This window comes from Oncorhynchus keta, chromosome 23, assembly GCF_023373465.1.
Source record: "Oncorhynchus keta strain PuntledgeMale-10-30-2019 chromosome 23, Oket_V2, whole genome shotgun sequence".
Lineage (NCBI taxonomy): Eukaryota > Metazoa > Chordata > Actinopteri > Salmoniformes > Salmonidae > Oncorhynchus > Oncorhynchus keta.
The window spans coordinates 34119009-34136607 of NC_068443.1; the positions used below are offsets into that span (position 1 = coordinate 34119009).

Sequence of the window (17599 nt, forward strand, 5' to 3'; positions counted from 1 at the left end):
GCATTGAATGTCACCAAGAACACAGTGGCCTCCATCATTCTTAAATAGAAGAAGTTTGGAACCACCAAGACTATTGCTAGAGCTGGCTGCCCGACCAAAATGAGCCATCGGGGGAGAAGGGCCTTGGTCAGGGATGTGACCGATGGGTTCTCTGTGGAGATGGGAGAACCTTCCAGAAGGACAACCATCTCTGCAGCACTCCACCAATCAGGCCTTTATGGTAGAGTGGCCAGAAGGAAGCCACTCCTCAGTAAAAGATACATGACAGCCTACTTGGAGTTTGCCAAAAGGCACCTAAAGGTGAACTCTTTGGTCTCTTTGAACTCTCTTGACTCTTGGGTATGAAGCTGTAATCGGTGACAAAGGTGCTTCAACAAAGTACTGAGTGAAGGCTCTGAATCCTTATGTAAATGTTATATTTCTGTTTTTTAAATTTGTAATAAATGTTCATAAATGTCTAAAAACCTGTTTTTGCTCTGTCATCATGGGGTGTCGTCTGATACATGAAAAAAAAAACGATTTCATCCATTTTAGAATAAGGCTGTAATGTATTTTTTGTTATTGAAAAAGTCAAGGAGTCTGAATACTTCCACGAATGCATTGTATATTTCTCTCAACACATACAACCGAGCACAAATCTAAAAGATGTGAGACTAGTTCAGGTTTCACAATATAAGAAGAAATCAACCTAAGGACAGCCCAAACCTCATTTACCCGACATTTATCTTCAATCGCCTACTGAACCAAGAGGGAACATGAAGAATCAAACATATTTTGTTCTGGGATAGTTATTGAAACATTTTGGATTCTAAATTCAAACGTTTTTGACTCATAACTCTGTGACAGCTTTAATCTCAGACTCTGATCGGTTTTAGGGGTTCGTAATTCTATTCTGTGGTGTGTTTTCTGCCTGGCTTGTTTGAGAGCAATGCACTGCTGTGATGTTGCTCAACCCTGTCTGCTGCTGAGAGCTTAGGTTCAAGGTGAACAGAACTGTTGCTGCCAATAAAACAAATGTCCTGATCCCAAAGGAAACAGAGCAGGTGAGGTGTGTTTGTGTTTTTGGTTTTACTGTCCTTGTGGGGACCAGAAGTCCTCACAAGGATAGTAAAACAAGGAATAATTGGACATTTCGCTGGTCCCCACAAAGAAGAAAAGGCAATTTCAGGCTTAGTGGTTAGGTTTAGGGTTACAATTAAGATTAGAATTAGGTTTAGAGGTTTAGGAGTTAGGTTTAGGGTTACAATTAAGATTAGAATTAGGTTTAGAGGTTTAGGAGTTAGGTTTAGGGTTACAATTAAGATTAGAATTAGGTTTAGAGGTTTAGGAGTTAGGTTTAGTGTTACAATTAAGATTAGAATTAGATTTAGAGGTTTAGGAGTTAGGTTTAGGGTTACAATTAAGATTATAATTAGGTTTAGAGGTTTAGGAGTTAGGTTTAGGGTTACAATTAGGTTTAGAGATTTAGGAGTTAGGTTTAGGGTTACAATTAAGATTAGAATTAGGTTTAGAGGTTTAGGAGTTAGGTTTAGGGTTACAATTAAGATTAGACTTAGGTTTAGAGGTTTAGGAGTTAGGTTTAGGCTTACAATTAAGATTAGAATTATGTTTAGAGATTTAGGAGTTAGGTTTAGGGTTACAATTAAGATTAGAATTAGGTTTAGAGGTTTAGGAGTTAGGTTTATGGTTACAATTAAGATTAGAATTAGGATTAGAGGTTTAGGATTTAGGGTTACAATTAAGATTAGAATTAGGTTTAGAGGTTTAGGAGTTAGGTTTAGGGTTACAATTACGATTAGAATTAGGTTTAGAGATTTAGGAGTTAGGTTTAGGGTTACAATTAAGATTAGAATTAGGGTTAGAGATTTAGGAGTTAGGTTTAGGGTTACAATTAAGATTAGAATTAGGGTTAGAGATTTAGGAGTTAGGTTTAGGGTTACAATTAAGATTAGAATTAGGATTAGAGGTTTAGGAGTTAGTGTTAGGTTTAGGGTTACCATTAAGATTAGAATTAGGGTTAGGGTTAGGTTTAGGGTTACCATTAAGATTAGAATTAGGATTAGAGGTTTAGGAGTTAGTGTTAGGTTTAGGGTTACCATTAAGATTAGAATTAGGGTTAGGGTTAGGTTTAGGGTTACCATTAAGATTAGAATTAGGGTTAGGGTTAGGTTTAGGGTTACCATTAAGATTAGAATTAGGGTTAGGGTTAGGGTTAGGTTTAGGGTTACCATTAAGATTAGAATTAGGGTTAGGGTTAGGTTTAGGGTTACCATTAAGATTAGAATTAGGGTTAGGGTTAGGGTTTGATTTTTAATGGGAATCAATTGTTTTGTCCCCACAAGGATAGTAAAACAAACATGTGTGTGTATATATACAATACAGCACCAGTCAAAAGTTTGGACACACCTATTCATTCAAAGGTTTTCCTTTATATTAACTATTTTCTACATTGTAGAATAAAAAAAGTATGAAATAACACATATAGAATAATGTAGTAACCAAAAAAGTGCTAAACAAATCAAAATACATTTTATATTTGAGATTCATCCTTTGCCTTGATGACAACTTCTCACACTCTTGGCATTCTTGCAACCAGTTTCATGAGGTAGTCACCTGGAATGCATTTCAGTTAACAGGTGTGCCTTGTTAAAAGTTCATTTGTGGAATTTCTTTCCTTCTTAATGTGTTTGAGCCAGTCAGTTGTGTTGTGACAAGGTAGGGGTGGTATACAGAAGATCAGTGGTGGAAAAAGTACTAAATTATCATACTTGATTAAAAGTAAAGATACCTTAATAGAAAATGACTCAAGTAAAAGTGAAAGTCGCCCAGTAAAATACTACTTAAGTAAAAGTCTAAAAGTATTTGATATTAAATATACTTAAGTATCAAAAGTAAATGTAATTGCTAAAATGTACTTAAGTATTAAAAGTAATTTCCTATATTAAGCAAACTAGAATACACAATGTTCTTGTTTTTTAAATTCAGGATAGCCAGGGGAACACTCCAACACTCAGACATAATTTACAAACTAAGCATTTAGCTCCCGAGTGGCACAGCAGTCTAAGGCACTGCATCTCAGTGCTAGAGGCATCACAACTGACCCTGGTTTGATGCTGGGCTGTATCATATATATATATATACAGTACTGTATGTGTGTGATGTGTGTCTGGGTGTAAATGAAAGAGGGATGAGGAGGGAAGGGAAAAGCAGACAGACATATGAATGGACAGACTGGGACAAGGGGGAGTATGGAGGGAGAAAGAGAGTGAGGGGATAGAGAAACAAAATGTGTGTGTGGGAGTCATCTTTCATAATGAATCATTCTTCATCCTCAATATGCCAAAGTAATGAGGGCTTTTTGACTCATAGTATAATGGTGACCTTTGGTTCGAAACATTGTCATAACGCACTTTGGAGAGAATTGTTTAAATTAAATTGAAATTGTTTAAATTTTTTTAAATTCAACCCAGGATTCAACAAAACATAGACAACATAGACAACAAAACATAGGCTTAGGGTTTCAAGCTTTAGTTGATTTCAAATGGAATCTACAAGTTAATAAAAACAAATTGGGGATTCTCGTCTCCATCTAAACCAAAAATCTAAGTTAAAGAATATGACTACATCAAATCAAACTGTATTTAAAGTTGTATTTGATTTAGTCCTATTCTTTAACTTAACTTTAACTTGGTTGAAATGGAGACGTGAATCCATATAAATGATTCATTTGTAGACAAACTGGAATTAAAGCCAGACTCAGTGGCACAGATGGAACTATCCAAGCAGGAGATACATCTCCTTTAAATATTGATATTTGGTTGCGCCGACAAAGAAACACAATTCAATATCGCTGTTGCAATACAGTAAATAGCCTATTAGCTCGTCGAAAAGTTAACAAATGACATGCTGGATTCATGTCTCCATTTGAACCAAAAATGAAAGTTAAAGAAGAAGATTAAGCCATTGGCTCAGATGGAACGAATCCAAGCAGTAGATACATCCTCCTTTAAAATGTTGATATTTGGTTGTGTTGTCAACCAAACACAATTTAACATGACTTTTGTAATACAGTACATAGGCTAAAGTTAAGAATATCTTTCGAACTTGTGACAGTATTTATTCAACTATAAAATGAGTAAAATGTCCACATTTTGAGGTTACTGTAACAATACATGTATTTTGATGTAATCATAGAAAGGGTGCGTGTTCAAGGTAACGCGGAAAGGTCACAGGTCTGTGGAAATCTCCACAATTGCTCTAATAATCTGCGCAGAATCTCGAACGGCATTGATCACTTGACAATGTACTTTAATAATCTCAGTTGCAATCCAGGTCATTTGCTTGTACTATTAGATATAGCACAGAGCCAACACATTAAGTTGTTCTATACAGTGAGGGGGGAAAGTATTTGATCCCTTGCTGATTTTGTATGTTTCCCACTGACAAAGACATGATCTGTCTATAATTTTAACGGTAGGTTTATTTGAACAGTGAGAGACAGAATAACAACAAAAAAATCCAGAAAAACGCATGTCAAAAATGCTATAAATTGATTTGCATTTTAATGAGGGAAATAAGTATTTGACCCCCTCTAAATCAGAAAGATTTCTGGCTCCCAGGTGTCTATTATACAGGTAACGAGCTGAGATTAGGAGCACACTAATCTCAGTTTGTTACCTGTATAAAAGATACCTGTCCACAGAAGCAATCAATCAATCAGATTCCAAACTCTCCACCATGGCCAAGACCAAAGAGCTCTCCAAGGATGTCAGGGACAAGACCTACAAAAGGCTGGAATGGGCTGCATGACCATCGCCAAGCAGCTTGGTGAGAAGGTGACAACAGTTGGTGTGATTATTCGCAAATGGAAGAAACACAAAAGAACTGTCAATCTCCCTCGGCCTGGGGCTCCATGCAAGATCTCACCTCGTGGAGTTGCAATGATCATGAGAACGGTGAGGAATCAGCCCAGAACTACACGGGAGGATCTTGTCAATGATCTCAAGGCAGCTGGGACCATAGTCACCAAGAAAACAATTGGTCACACTACGCCGTGAAGGACTGAAATCCTGCAGGTCCCCCTGCTCAAGAAAGCACATATACATGCCCGTCTGAAGTTTGCCAATGAACTTCTGAATGATTCAGAGGACAACTGGGTAAAAGTGTTATGGTCAGATGAGACCAAAATGGAGCTCTTTGGCATCAACTCAACTCGCCGTGTTTGGAGGAGGAGGAATACTGCCTATGACCCCAAGAACACCATCCCCACCGTCAAACATGGAGGTGGAAACATTATGCTTTGGGGGTGTTTTTCTGCTAAGGGGACAGGACAACTTCACTGCATCAAAGGGACGATGGACGGGGCCATGTACCGTCAAATCTTGGGTGAGAACCTCCTTCCCTCAGCCAGGGCATTGAAAATGGGTCGTGGATGGGTATTCCAGCATGACAATGACCCAAAACACACGGCCAGGGCAACAAAGGAGTGGCTCAAGAAGAAGCACATTAATGTCCTGGAGTGGCCTAGCCAGTCTCCAGACCTTAATCCCATAGAAAATCTGTGGAGGGAGCTGAAGGTTCGAGTTGCCAAACGTCAGCCTCGAAACCTTAATGACTTGGAGAAGATCTGCAAAGAGGAGTGGGACAAAATCCCTCCTGAGATGTGTGCAAACCTGGTGGCCAACTACAAGAAACGTCTGACCTCTGAGATTGCCAACAAGGGTTTTGCCACCAAGTACTAAGTCATGTTTTGCAGAGGGATCAAATACTTATTTCCCTCATTAAAATGCAAATCAATTTATAACATTTTTGACATGCGCTTTTCTGGATTTTGTTGTTATTCTGTCTCTCACTGTTCAATTAAACCTACCGTTAAAATTATAGACGGATCATTCTTTGTCAGTGGGCAAACGTACAAAATCAGCAGGGGATCAAATACTTTTTTCCATCGCTGTATATATGAACAAAATATCTGACATTGTATTCCCATTTGAACTATGTTGTGCTTTTAGATGGTTGAAAGCGCAGTGGTAACACATTTCGGTGACTTCTGAACCAAAAGTCAGACATAGATTTTCCATTGGAATTTGGTTGCACCTTTTAGATGGTTGAAAGTGATAGCTAACACATTTGGAATCGAACAAACTTTTGGCTGCATTTCTGAATGGGTGAAAATAGGTTGGTATCTCATTGGTCAAGGTATCAACCAAATATTACCCAATTATTCACGTTGAAATGACGTGGTGTGTCCAGTGTCTGCCTGCCTTGTGTCTGAGCCCTAAAACCCACTGGTGTTGTACTTGTTCTTGTATATTTACCCAGGGTAGCCGGGGGCCATCGGAGTGAGCAGGGCCTTCTCGTTTCCACAGGGGTCCAGTCTGCTTGGCGCTGGTCTGCGTCTGGTGGGGGTTGGGAGGCACACGGAACTACCAGAGGGGGACACAGAAAGGTCAATGGTCACCACGGGGTCATAGAGGGGAGGAAGGAAGGACCCTTAGGCACAGATCTAGGGTCAGATCCACCTCCTCAAATTAGGCCAAATAACCATTGGAGTGGGAATGTAAAACTGGCCTTAGATTAGTGTCTAGAGAACAATGACAAACAGCAGAGCAACATGCTGGTCTCTGGACAACCAGGATGCTTTATCTTACCATCATACATCCAGGTTAGCCTCATTGAGATAAAGTCTATTTTCCAAGAGACCTGAATGTAGCCCACTATGGTAAGATATTTACTATTACAGAAATATTTCCATGTATGTATATATCCATAAATTGTATGGATATCGATATCTGTTCATGTACATGTGTAATACATATCAACTTTATCACTACATGGACTATATAAGAGAGTGAGAGAGTGCTCCAATGTAAGCAGCTGTGCCATAATGAAATATATTTCCCCCATACATTCCTGAGTACTCCCTCTACAATACCCTATATCCATATTAATAATACCTCCGATATGATTTATTAATGTTGTCTCTCCTTCTGGAATGGGAATACACCATATAAACAAATCCCTTAGGGGTTCATTATGGGGGCATCTGGCAATCTCTATGACTAAGTAAATGGTAAAAATATTTTCCGTAAATAAAATAAAGGTTGTCATGGCTACGACCGACTGTGTGAGTGGTATACAGTAGATGAAATGATGTCCATACACATGATGCAAAACACTGTCTGATGCAGAATGACATAACAATGTTGACCTCGACAGATGCATACTTCCATAATTGATTTTGATTCATTATTCACATCCTGTCAAATACACATTGCCTAAGATGGTTAAAAGTGAGATGTGGGGGGATTGGGTTCAGCATATTACTCAGATTACATGGCTATGAATTATACACGTTTTTAACATCTCTGGTGAAACAAATGCACCAGGCATCCACACCTCAGTAAATGTGTTTCTGACTATGGTGAAGGGTGTTTCATATATGCGTGCTGGAAGGTGTGAATTCTTCTGAAACAACACCTTTACACATTTTAAGTTATGTGGCATACCACGAAACCCCAAATAATAATTCCCCAACACAATATTCCACTAACCTGACTGTAAACCTTATTTTCGATCGATGTGATTTTCCCCAGGGATAACTAATTCATAACACTTCTATTTCACAAGAAGAAGAAATTCAACGGAATAAAAAAAGTGTTAACTTGACCTAGATAGTTTTTGTGTTTTGTATTGATATGTAGGCTAAGAAAATGTTGTTCGTGGGGCGACGCACAATTGGCCTAGCAGTGCGCGCTAACCAAGGTTGTCAGGTGCATGGTGTTTCCTCCGACACATTGGTGCGGCTGGCTTCCGGGTTGGATGCGCGCTGTGTTAAGAAGCAGTGCGGCTTGGTTGGGTTGTGTATCGGAGGACGCATGACTTTCAACCTTCGTCTCTCCCGAGCCCGTACGGGAGACAAGATAGTAGCTACTACTCAATTGGATACCACGAAATTGGGGAGAAAAAGGGGGAACATTTTTTTTTAAATCAAAAAATAAATAATTATACAACATTTTCCAAATGAATCAAACCTCAAAACCTAAGTTGTCTCGATTACATATGACTTCACACCCCAGACTTAATACTTGGTGGAAGAATCTTTGACAGCCATTACAGCTGTGAATATTTTTGAATAAGCTTCTACCAACAACAACTCTTAGGGCATCATGTATCCATTATTATTGTCAAGATTGCTCAAGCTCAGTAAATTTGGTTGGGAGTCATTGATGGATAGCAATATTCAAACCTTGTCTGTGACTTTAGAGCAGATTTAAATCCGGACTGAGACTTGACCATTCAGGAACACTGATATTCTGGTGTGTCTTTGCCATTAACAATGTGTGTAACTGTCCCGCTGAAAAATAAAACTGTATCCCAGGGCTATGTATTCAGAAGACTGAGGCAGGGTTTAATCTAACTTTTTAGCTTGGCTTTGCTCCTTTCATATCTTTTTATGGTCCTGACAAACTCTCCAGTCCCGGCCGGTGACAAGCATACCCAGAACATGATGCTGCCACCACAATACTTGAAAATATCCTATTTTAGGACAGCTGTATCCTATTAAGAGCAATTTGTGATACCAATGCTTCCTGTAATGCTAGCAACTTCCATTTCGCTACAGCCCCCAGACAAAAGGCTAATTAACAAAAAGCCTTTAGTTAATTAACAAAGTCAGTTAATTACCCATTTCCTACAGACAGGAACACTGTGTTTGAACTAAAACACAATAAATGGGAAATTATAGCTACATGAAAGACTCTCTCATCTGGCCATGATGGCTACCTCAGGAACATACGATTCTTTATAAATATTTGATTGTGTTGCGTCCCTTAAGGCCTCACTCACGCACACACACACACACACACACACACACACACACACACACACACACACACACACACACACACACACACACACACACACACACACACACACACACACACACACACACACACACACACACACACACACACACACACAGAGATACCCTCTCCTAACCATTAGCCTGTCCACTGGGCCTTATCTGAGTGGTATTTACACTTATCACACAGCCCACTGTTAGACGCTCCACGCTCAAAATGAGTTTCACCCGAGGTCAACCCCAACAACACCAGGAACACACCACCAGTATCCTGAAATAATCCACCATCCACCCAGGGCAGATAGCTACTGTAGCTCTCCTCTTACAATATAGGGAGAAACAGCCCTGCAACACATGTACACATGAAAGCCCCTCTCTTCAGTGATAGATGCCAATCTACAGGCCATTTAAGCAGCAGTCTACTCTACCAGACCTGGGTTCAAATACTATTTCATAGTTTGCTCTAGCCTGCTGGGTGTGCCAGATTGGCGGGATTTGCAATTTTGGGACTATTCTATTGGTTCATTAAGTCATGCAAACTCAAATAGGCAGAACTAGTATTTGAACCCAGGTCTTGTCTACTCTACCCAGCCTAGCTGTAGCTCAGGCTGGTCACAAGGAAGAGCCATCGATTTTGGACGTTTGAAAAGGTCCCAAGGACATAGATATTGGCCTTTGTAGGCGCTCACCCCTGTAACCATGTAGAATTAACCCTGTAACCATGTGGAATTAACCCTGTAACCATGTGGAATTAACCCTGTAACCATCTGGAATTAACCCTGTAACCATGTGGAATTAACCCTGTTACCATGTGTAATTAACCCTGTAACCATCTGGAATTAACCCTGTAACCATCTGGAATTAACCCTGTAACCATCTGGAATTAACCCTGTAACCATGTGTAATTAACCCTGTAACCATGTGGAATTAACCCTGTAACCATGTAGAATTAACCCTGTAACCATGTGGAATTAACCCTGTAACCATGTGGAATTAACCCTGTAACCATGTGGAATTAACCCTGTAACCATCTGGAATTAACCCTGTAACCATGTGGAATTAACCCTGTTACCATGTGTAATTAACCCTGTAACCATCTGGAATTAACCCTGTAACCATGTGTAATTAACCCTGTATCCATGTGGAATTAACTCTGTAACCATGTGGAATTAACCCTGTAACCATGTGGAATTAACCCTGTAACCATGTGGAATTAACCCTGTAACCATGTAGAATTAACCCTGTAACCATGTGTAATTAACCCTGTAACCATGTGGAATTAACCCTGTAACCATCTGGAATTAACCCTGTAACCATGTGGAATTAACCCTGTAACCATGTGGAATTAACCCTGTAACCATGTAGAATTAACCCTGTAACCATGTGGAATTAACCCTGTAACCATGTGGAATTAACCCTGTAACCATCTGGAATTAACCCTGTAACCATGTGGAATTAACCCTGTTACCATGTGTAATTAACCCTGTAACCATCTGGAATTAACCCTGTAACCATCTGGAATTAACCCTGTAACCATCTGGAATTAACCCTGTAACCATGTGTAATTAACCCTGTAACCATCTGGAATTAACCCTGTAACCATGTGTAATTAACCCTGTATCCATGTGGAATTAACCCTGTAACCATGTGGAATTAACCCTGTAACCATGTGGAATTAACCCTGTAACCATGTGGAATTAACCCTGTAACCATGTAGAATTAACCCTGTAACCATGTAGAATTAACCCTGTAACCATGTGTAATTAACCCTGTAACCATGTGTAATTAACCCTGTAACCATCTGGAATTAACCCTGTAACCATGTGGAATTAACCCTGTAACCATGTGGAATTAACCCTGTAACCATGTAGAATTAACCCTGTAACCATGTGGAATTAACCCTGTAACCATGTGGAATTAACCCTGTAACCATCTGGAATTAACCCTGTAACCATGTGTAATTAACCCTGTATCCATGTGGAATTAACCCTGTAACCATGTGGAATTAACCCTGTAACCATGTGGAATTAACCTTGTAACCATGTGGAATTAACCCTGTAACCATGTGGAATTCAACCTTCCCAAGTTCTCTCACGTCACCCCGCTCCTCCGCTCTCTCCACTGGCTTCCAGTTAACCCTCCGTTAAGACCATGGTGCTTGCCTACGGAGCTGTGAATTAACCTCAGTACCTCAGGCTCTGATCAGGCCCTACACCCAAACAAGGGCACTGCGTTCATCCACCTCTAACCATGTACCACTGGAATTAACCCTGCTCAGCCCAGTCAAAACTGTTCCTCTGGCTCCCCAATGGTGGAACACACTCCTCACGACGCCAGGACAGCGGAGTCAATCACCACCTTCCGGAGACACCTGAAACCCCACCTCTTTAAGGAATACCTAGGATAGGATAAAGTAATCCTTCTCACCCCGATTTAGATGCACTATTGTAAAGTGGATGTTCCACTGGATGTCATAAGGTGAATGCACCAATTTGTAAGTCGCTCTGGATAAGAGCGTCTGCTAAATGACTTAAATGTAAATGTAATGTAAATGTAATGAATTAACCCTGTATCCATGTGGAATTAACCCTGTAACCATGTGGAATTAACCCTGTAACCATGTGGAATTAACCCTGTAACCATGTGGAATTAACCCTGTAACCATGTGGAATTAACCCTGTAACCATGTGGAATTAACCCTGTAACCATGTGGAATTAACCCTGTATCCACGCAGAATGAATGGGTCAAAAATCAACGTTCATCCAATTATGGCAAAGTGAAACCATGACATCAGGTTGTGTAGCTAGGTAGAACTGTAAATCTAACTGGGAAGAAAATAAAAGCTCTCTAACAACCCAACCATTTAGCGGCTTCATTGATTAGACTGCAACAAGGTTTAAACGCTCTGTTTACATGTTATAATAGTCCCTGATTACGGTGGCAACTGATAGCAGGCGCTAATTTAGTGACGCGCCGGCGTAAAAGTGTTTAATTAAGACTTGAAACAAAAGCACGGGGAAGAGTAATTAACCCACCTGGTTGGTTGGCACAAAGTCCAGGCCAGCCTCTGGCATGCCCAGGAACATGGTCTCACTGTTGTACTGCAAACACACAGACAACACAACAACACAGTTACAATGTTGTTCACTTCATTTTGGGTATATGAGTAGGAGAGTTGGAGAGGGAGATATAGAGGCAGAGCGAGAGAAAGAGAGAATGAAAGAGAGATAGAGAGAAAGAGACAAAGAGAGAGAAAGAGAAAGAGACAGAGAAAGAGACGAAGAGGAAGTGAGAGAGGAAGAGAGGGAGAAAGAGAGATAGAGACGAAGAGAGAGAGAAAGAGAGAGAGAAAGAGAGAAAGAGACGAAGAGGAAGAGAGAGAGAGAGGAAGAGAGGGAGAAAGAGAGATAGAGACGAAGAGAGAGAGAAAGAGAATGAGCGATAGAGACAAATAGAGAGAAATAGAGGGGTGGAGGAAGTGGGAGGAAAAGAGAACATTATATTAGCTATGAAAACTGATGTTTTCCTGCTGTTGTCTTCCCTTTGAAGTCCTCATCCTTATCGACTTGAGATGTCAGCGATTTGAAGCAATTAGCACACTAGTAATTACAAGCCACAAAGGAAAGGCTTTTATGAAATCCTTTCATGTGCAATCTGTTATAAAACAGAAAAGGCCCTGTGTCTGTCTGTCTGTCCACGCTGCATCTCCACTTACACTACACTGCTTTGAGTTAGTGAATCACCAAACACACATACACACACACAACCGGAGAGGCGCAAAATACAAGAGCACTGTGTTTCTGTGATTCAGTGCATATTGTCCAGTATGAATTCATTCAGTCTAACCAAGGTGTTGGCAGTGCTCCAGTTTGTATTTACATACTGCATTGTCCTTCATTTCCCTCTATCCCCTTCTCTCTTAACATCTGGGATCTCTTAGTTAAGGCTGACTTCTGACACATTATTAGACGTCTCGCCAAACAAATAAGCTCTTTCTCTTTTGATGTCAGTATGCATTCGTGAAATGGGTCTGTAGTAGGGAACTGTTTTGAATCGCCAGCCCAGAGTGTTTAACTAGTTCTCTCTCCCGTTATCCTAAGTGTGTTTTAGCAGAGTCAATGATGAAGGAGTCGTGAAGGACCAGCTGTATGGGAAACCTGGGAAATTAACGTGTTTTGCTACAACTCCACTCAGTGTTAAAGTAGATCTTAACTGTGCCTGACCACAAATGGCTTCCAACAGGGATTAGTTCATATCAGAATTGGATACAAGATACAGAGTTATGATTGGTTCTAGGACAGGTTTAACATGAGCTGATTGGACAAAGAACTCTGTCTCAACCTCAGCAGTAGCATCCTGTTCTAACCATCCCGTTCACCTGTTCTACAAGGGACCACACTGTTCGTACAAGAAGCTACCTTTAGAAAAAGAACAAGAAAAAAGTGAAACCCATCCACGCAGGTAGACACTGGACAAACGACTGTTTTCCATTTGCCAGCTGTCACACCGATGCAAATGAGCGATCGGATGACAAAATTAACAAAAAGCCAAAACAGGGTGTCATGGCTGACCTCTTGTAACCCGATTCCCCTCTATCTCTCCACACAGTTGAGACTGGAGCGTCTGTCTGGCAGTCCAAGGAAAGGGGAGTCATAGGGTTAGGAACACAGACAATCATTTCTCAGAATGAACCCACTCCTTTGCATTATGAATGATTACATGGAACAGCTGCATGTGCAGACTCGCAACGGCAGCACTGGAAAAACAATCTATACTGAGCATAAAAAGTGTTGGTCCTATTTTTCATGAACTGAAATAAAAGATCCCAGAAATGTTTCATCCGCACAAAAATAGTATTTCTCTCAAATTTTGTGCACACATTTGTTTACATCCCTGTTAGTTAGCATTTCTCCTTTGCCAAGATGATCCATCCACCTGACAGGGGTGAAATATCAAGAAGCTGATTAAACAGAACGATCATTACACAAGTGCACCTTGTGCTGGGGACAATAAAAGGCCACTCTAAAATGTGCAGTTTTGTCACACAGCACAATGCCACAGATGTCTCAAGTTTTGAGGGAGCAATTGACAAGCTGATGCAGGAATGTCCAACAGAGCTGTTGCCAGATCATTTAATGTTAATTTCTCTACCTTAAGCCGCCTAGAATTTGGCAGTACATGCAACCGACCTCACAACCGAAGACCACGTGTAAACACGCCAGCCCAGGACCTCTGGCTTTTTCATCTGCAGGATCGTCTGAGACCAGCCAACCGCACAGCTGATGAAACTGAGGAGTATTTCTGTCTGTAATAAAGCTCTTTTGTGAGGAAAAACTCTAACTCTGATTGGCTGGGCCTGGCTCCCCAGTGGGTGGACCTGGCTCCCAAGTGGGTGGGCCTATGTCCCCCCCAGACCCACCCATGGCTGAGCCCATGCCCAGTCATGTGAAATTCATAGATAGGACCTAATGAATTTATTTAAATGGACTGATTTCCTTCGATGAACTACAACTCGGTAAAATCTTTGAAATTGTTGCATGTTGCGCTTATATTCTTGTTCAGTGTATATAAATTGTGTGAGACTTGACTCTCTCGCAGATTATAACATGTACTCAGAGTGTTCTCAACAAAAGTGTTTTTTTTCTCTCTCTCTTTCTCTGACATTCTCTCCCTCTCTCTCCCTCTCACTCCCTCCTCTTCTTCCATAAAGTTACATAAGGATGGAAGTGAAGTGTAAACTGTAGAGCATTGCCAACATAAACACCCAAGCTAATAAACCAATACATTGACATGCTGTGAGACCACACAAACACACAGGGAGCGCTACTTTTGTTAGCCTTAGTGACTTACACCACTCTTAGATAAATCCCAGATGTGTTCTGCTGTTCACAAATAGGCCAACAGCAATGTAACGCTAATAAGTAGGGCATATACAGTTGAAGTCAAAAGTGTACATACACCTTAGCCAAATACATTTCAACTCAGTTTTTCACAATTCCTGACATTTAATTCTAGTAAAAAATGCCCTGTTTTAGGTCAGTTAGGATCACCACTTTATATTAAGAATGTGAAATGTCAGAATATTAGTAGAGAGAATGATTTATTTCAGCTTTTATTTCTTTCATCACATTCCCAGTGGGTCTGAAGTAAACATGCACTCAATTACTATTTGGTAGCATTGCCTTTAAATAGTTTCATTTGGGTCAAACGTTTTGGGTAGCCTTCCACAACCTTCCCACAATAAGTTGGGTGAATTTTGGCCCATTCCTCCTGACAGAGCTGGTGTAACTGACATTTTCTATGGATTTGAGGTCAGAGCTTTGTGATGGACAGTCCAATACCTTGACTTTGTTGTCCTTAAGCCAGTATGCTTGGGGTCAGTGTCCATTTGCGACCAAGCTTTAACTTCCTGACTGATGTTGCTTCAATATATCCACCTAATTTCCCTCCCTCATGATGCCATCTATTTTGTGAAGTGCACCTGTCCCTCCTGCAGCAAAACACCCCAACAACATGATGCTGCCACCCCCGTGCTTCATGTTTGGGATGGTGTTCTTTGGCTTGCAAGCCTCCCCCTTTTTCCTCCAAACATAACTATGGTCATTATGGCCAAACAGTTATATTTTTGTTTCGTCAGACCAAAAAGTACAATCTTTGTCCCCATGTGCACTTGAAAACCGTAGTCTTGCTTTTTTATGGCGGTTTTGGAGCAGTGGCTTCTTCCCTGCTGAGCGGCCATTCAGGTTATGTCCATATAGGACATGTTTTACTGTGGATATAGATACTTTTGTACCTGTTTCCTCCAGCATCTTCACAAGGTCCTTTGCTGTTGTTCTGGGATTGATTTGCACTTTTCACACCAAAATACATTAATCTCTCGGAGACAGAACACGTCTCCTTCCTGAGGGGTATTGCCGGCTGCGTGGTCCCATGGTGTTTATACTTGCATACTATTGTTTGTACAGATGAACGTGGTACATTCAGGCGTTTGGAAATTTCTCTCAAGGATGAACCAGACTTGTGGAAGTTTACCTTTTTTTTCAGAGGTCTTGTCTGATTTCTTTTGATTTTCCCATGATGTCAAGCAAAGAGGCACTGAGTTTGAAGGTAGGCCTTGAAATACATCCACAGGTACACCTCCAATTGACTCAAATTATGTCAATTAGCCTATCAAAAGCTTCTAAAGCCATGATATAATTTTCTGTAATTTTCGAACCCAACCTGTTTAAAGGCCATGCTCAACTGAGCTAATGGATGTGACCACAATCTGGCCCAAATGATGTCAATTAGCCTATACAAAAATTATAAAGCCATGAAATAATCTGCCTGTAAACAAATGTTCAAAAAGTCACTTGTGTCAACGCACAAAGTAGATGATACAGTGAATTATACTTGAAAAACTATAGTTTGTAAACAAATGTTCAAAAATTTGTGTCATGCACAAAGTGGTTTAAAAACAAGTTTTAATGTCTCCAACCTAAGTGTATGTAAACTTCCGACTTCAACTATATAACCCCTGACCTCTACGACAATTGGCAATATCTCAATATCTGCCCATTGACTCAGATAAACCAATAGATGCTCTTTGCTGTCAACTCTAAAGAGCTCCCATTGGGTTGCAGTAGGATATGATGGATAGTGTCGGTGCATGATACAGTAACCCATTGTTTAGCTCAGAAGCCGTGTTCCTCCCAACACTAATAGTCAGTCAATCGAAGTGGCCATAGTCGCTTCAGTGTCTCCTCTCACAGCCTCTTTGCAAGATACCGCGTTAAACGACGTTGCACCGTGGGTGTGGCATCTTCGTCATCAATCTACAGTTATCTCAAATATACAGTAAACATTGTAAAAGGCAAACTAGAGACTAATCCAAGCAGAGTAGACTAGACTACGCCATTGAGCGAGGCGAGAGAAACCATCTGATCTGAATGCATTTCTTTTGAGCATTTGGGTCATTACTGTGATGTTTATAGCCCCTGACAGCTCTTGTAGATTCTAGTTTTTATTGGATGCCGTATATTGACCCCTTTGTCAAATTGGCTTTATCCATTTGCTTTTTCTGGCGCACAATGATATGTGCCGAACTGACAGATCTCCTGCTCGCTGATACATACTGTAATGAAATAGAGCGAGTTCTATTTTTTGCCTCTGCACCTGTGCTCTTTCCTTTATTGCCTGGTTGTACTCGATAGGCTCCTATGACGCAGATGGGCACGGGGTAATCTCTTTTATCGTTAAAGTCGTTTTGGTCATGGAGGTGTGGAGGAGAAAAGTGTCTGATTAAATGTAGTGACAACCACAGGAGAGAGTTTCGTATCATGGAAGCTACGCTAACTCGCTAGTTCGCTAACCCTCTTTTTCAGTTTCGGGCAAACAGACTGATACAGACGACATTACTGTCCCCTGTCTAGAATATCATTGACAAAGTCAGGGAGAAAAAGAGTGAGAGAGAAAAGAGAAGAAAAAAAAGTGGATATTGTGGTGATTGTCATTTTCTTTCCATCTTACGTGTTAAGATGTGAATCAAACAGCGGAACCTATTTCACTCTTCATCAGTTTTGCTCTGAGAAGCCGGAGAAGAGGAAAATAAAACCAAATCATGAGAAGACCCGGTATTCTGAGAGCTTTTTGTGTGGCAACTAAAGGCTTATCTTATAATAAAACATGTCCGTATATGCAGTGGATAGCAATGCAGTTCTCCTGCTAGGGCTGTTGTCGGTCATTGAACTGTTGAT

General features: G+C 40.6%; 1 protein-coding gene across 3 annotated transcripts in view; it reads right to left on the reverse strand.

Moving 5' to 3' along the window:
* Window positions 1–17599, reverse strand: part of LOC118402200 (thymocyte selection-associated high mobility group box protein TOX-like) — a 60578-nt gene that overhangs the window by 24494 nt on the left and 18485 nt on the right. For 2 of the 3 annotated variants that reach the window (XM_052477064.1, XM_052477063.1), the window contains exons 2-3: window positions 11900–11965; window positions 6318–6425 (exon numbers count right to left, since the gene is read on the reverse strand). In XM_052477064.1, the coding sequence (XP_052333024.1) occupies window positions 6318–6425; window positions 11900–11965 (174 nt within the window). The remainder of the gene's footprint in view (window positions 1–6317; window positions 6426–11899; window positions 11966–17599) is intronic. The other variant, XM_052477065.1, reaches the window with a different exon arrangement.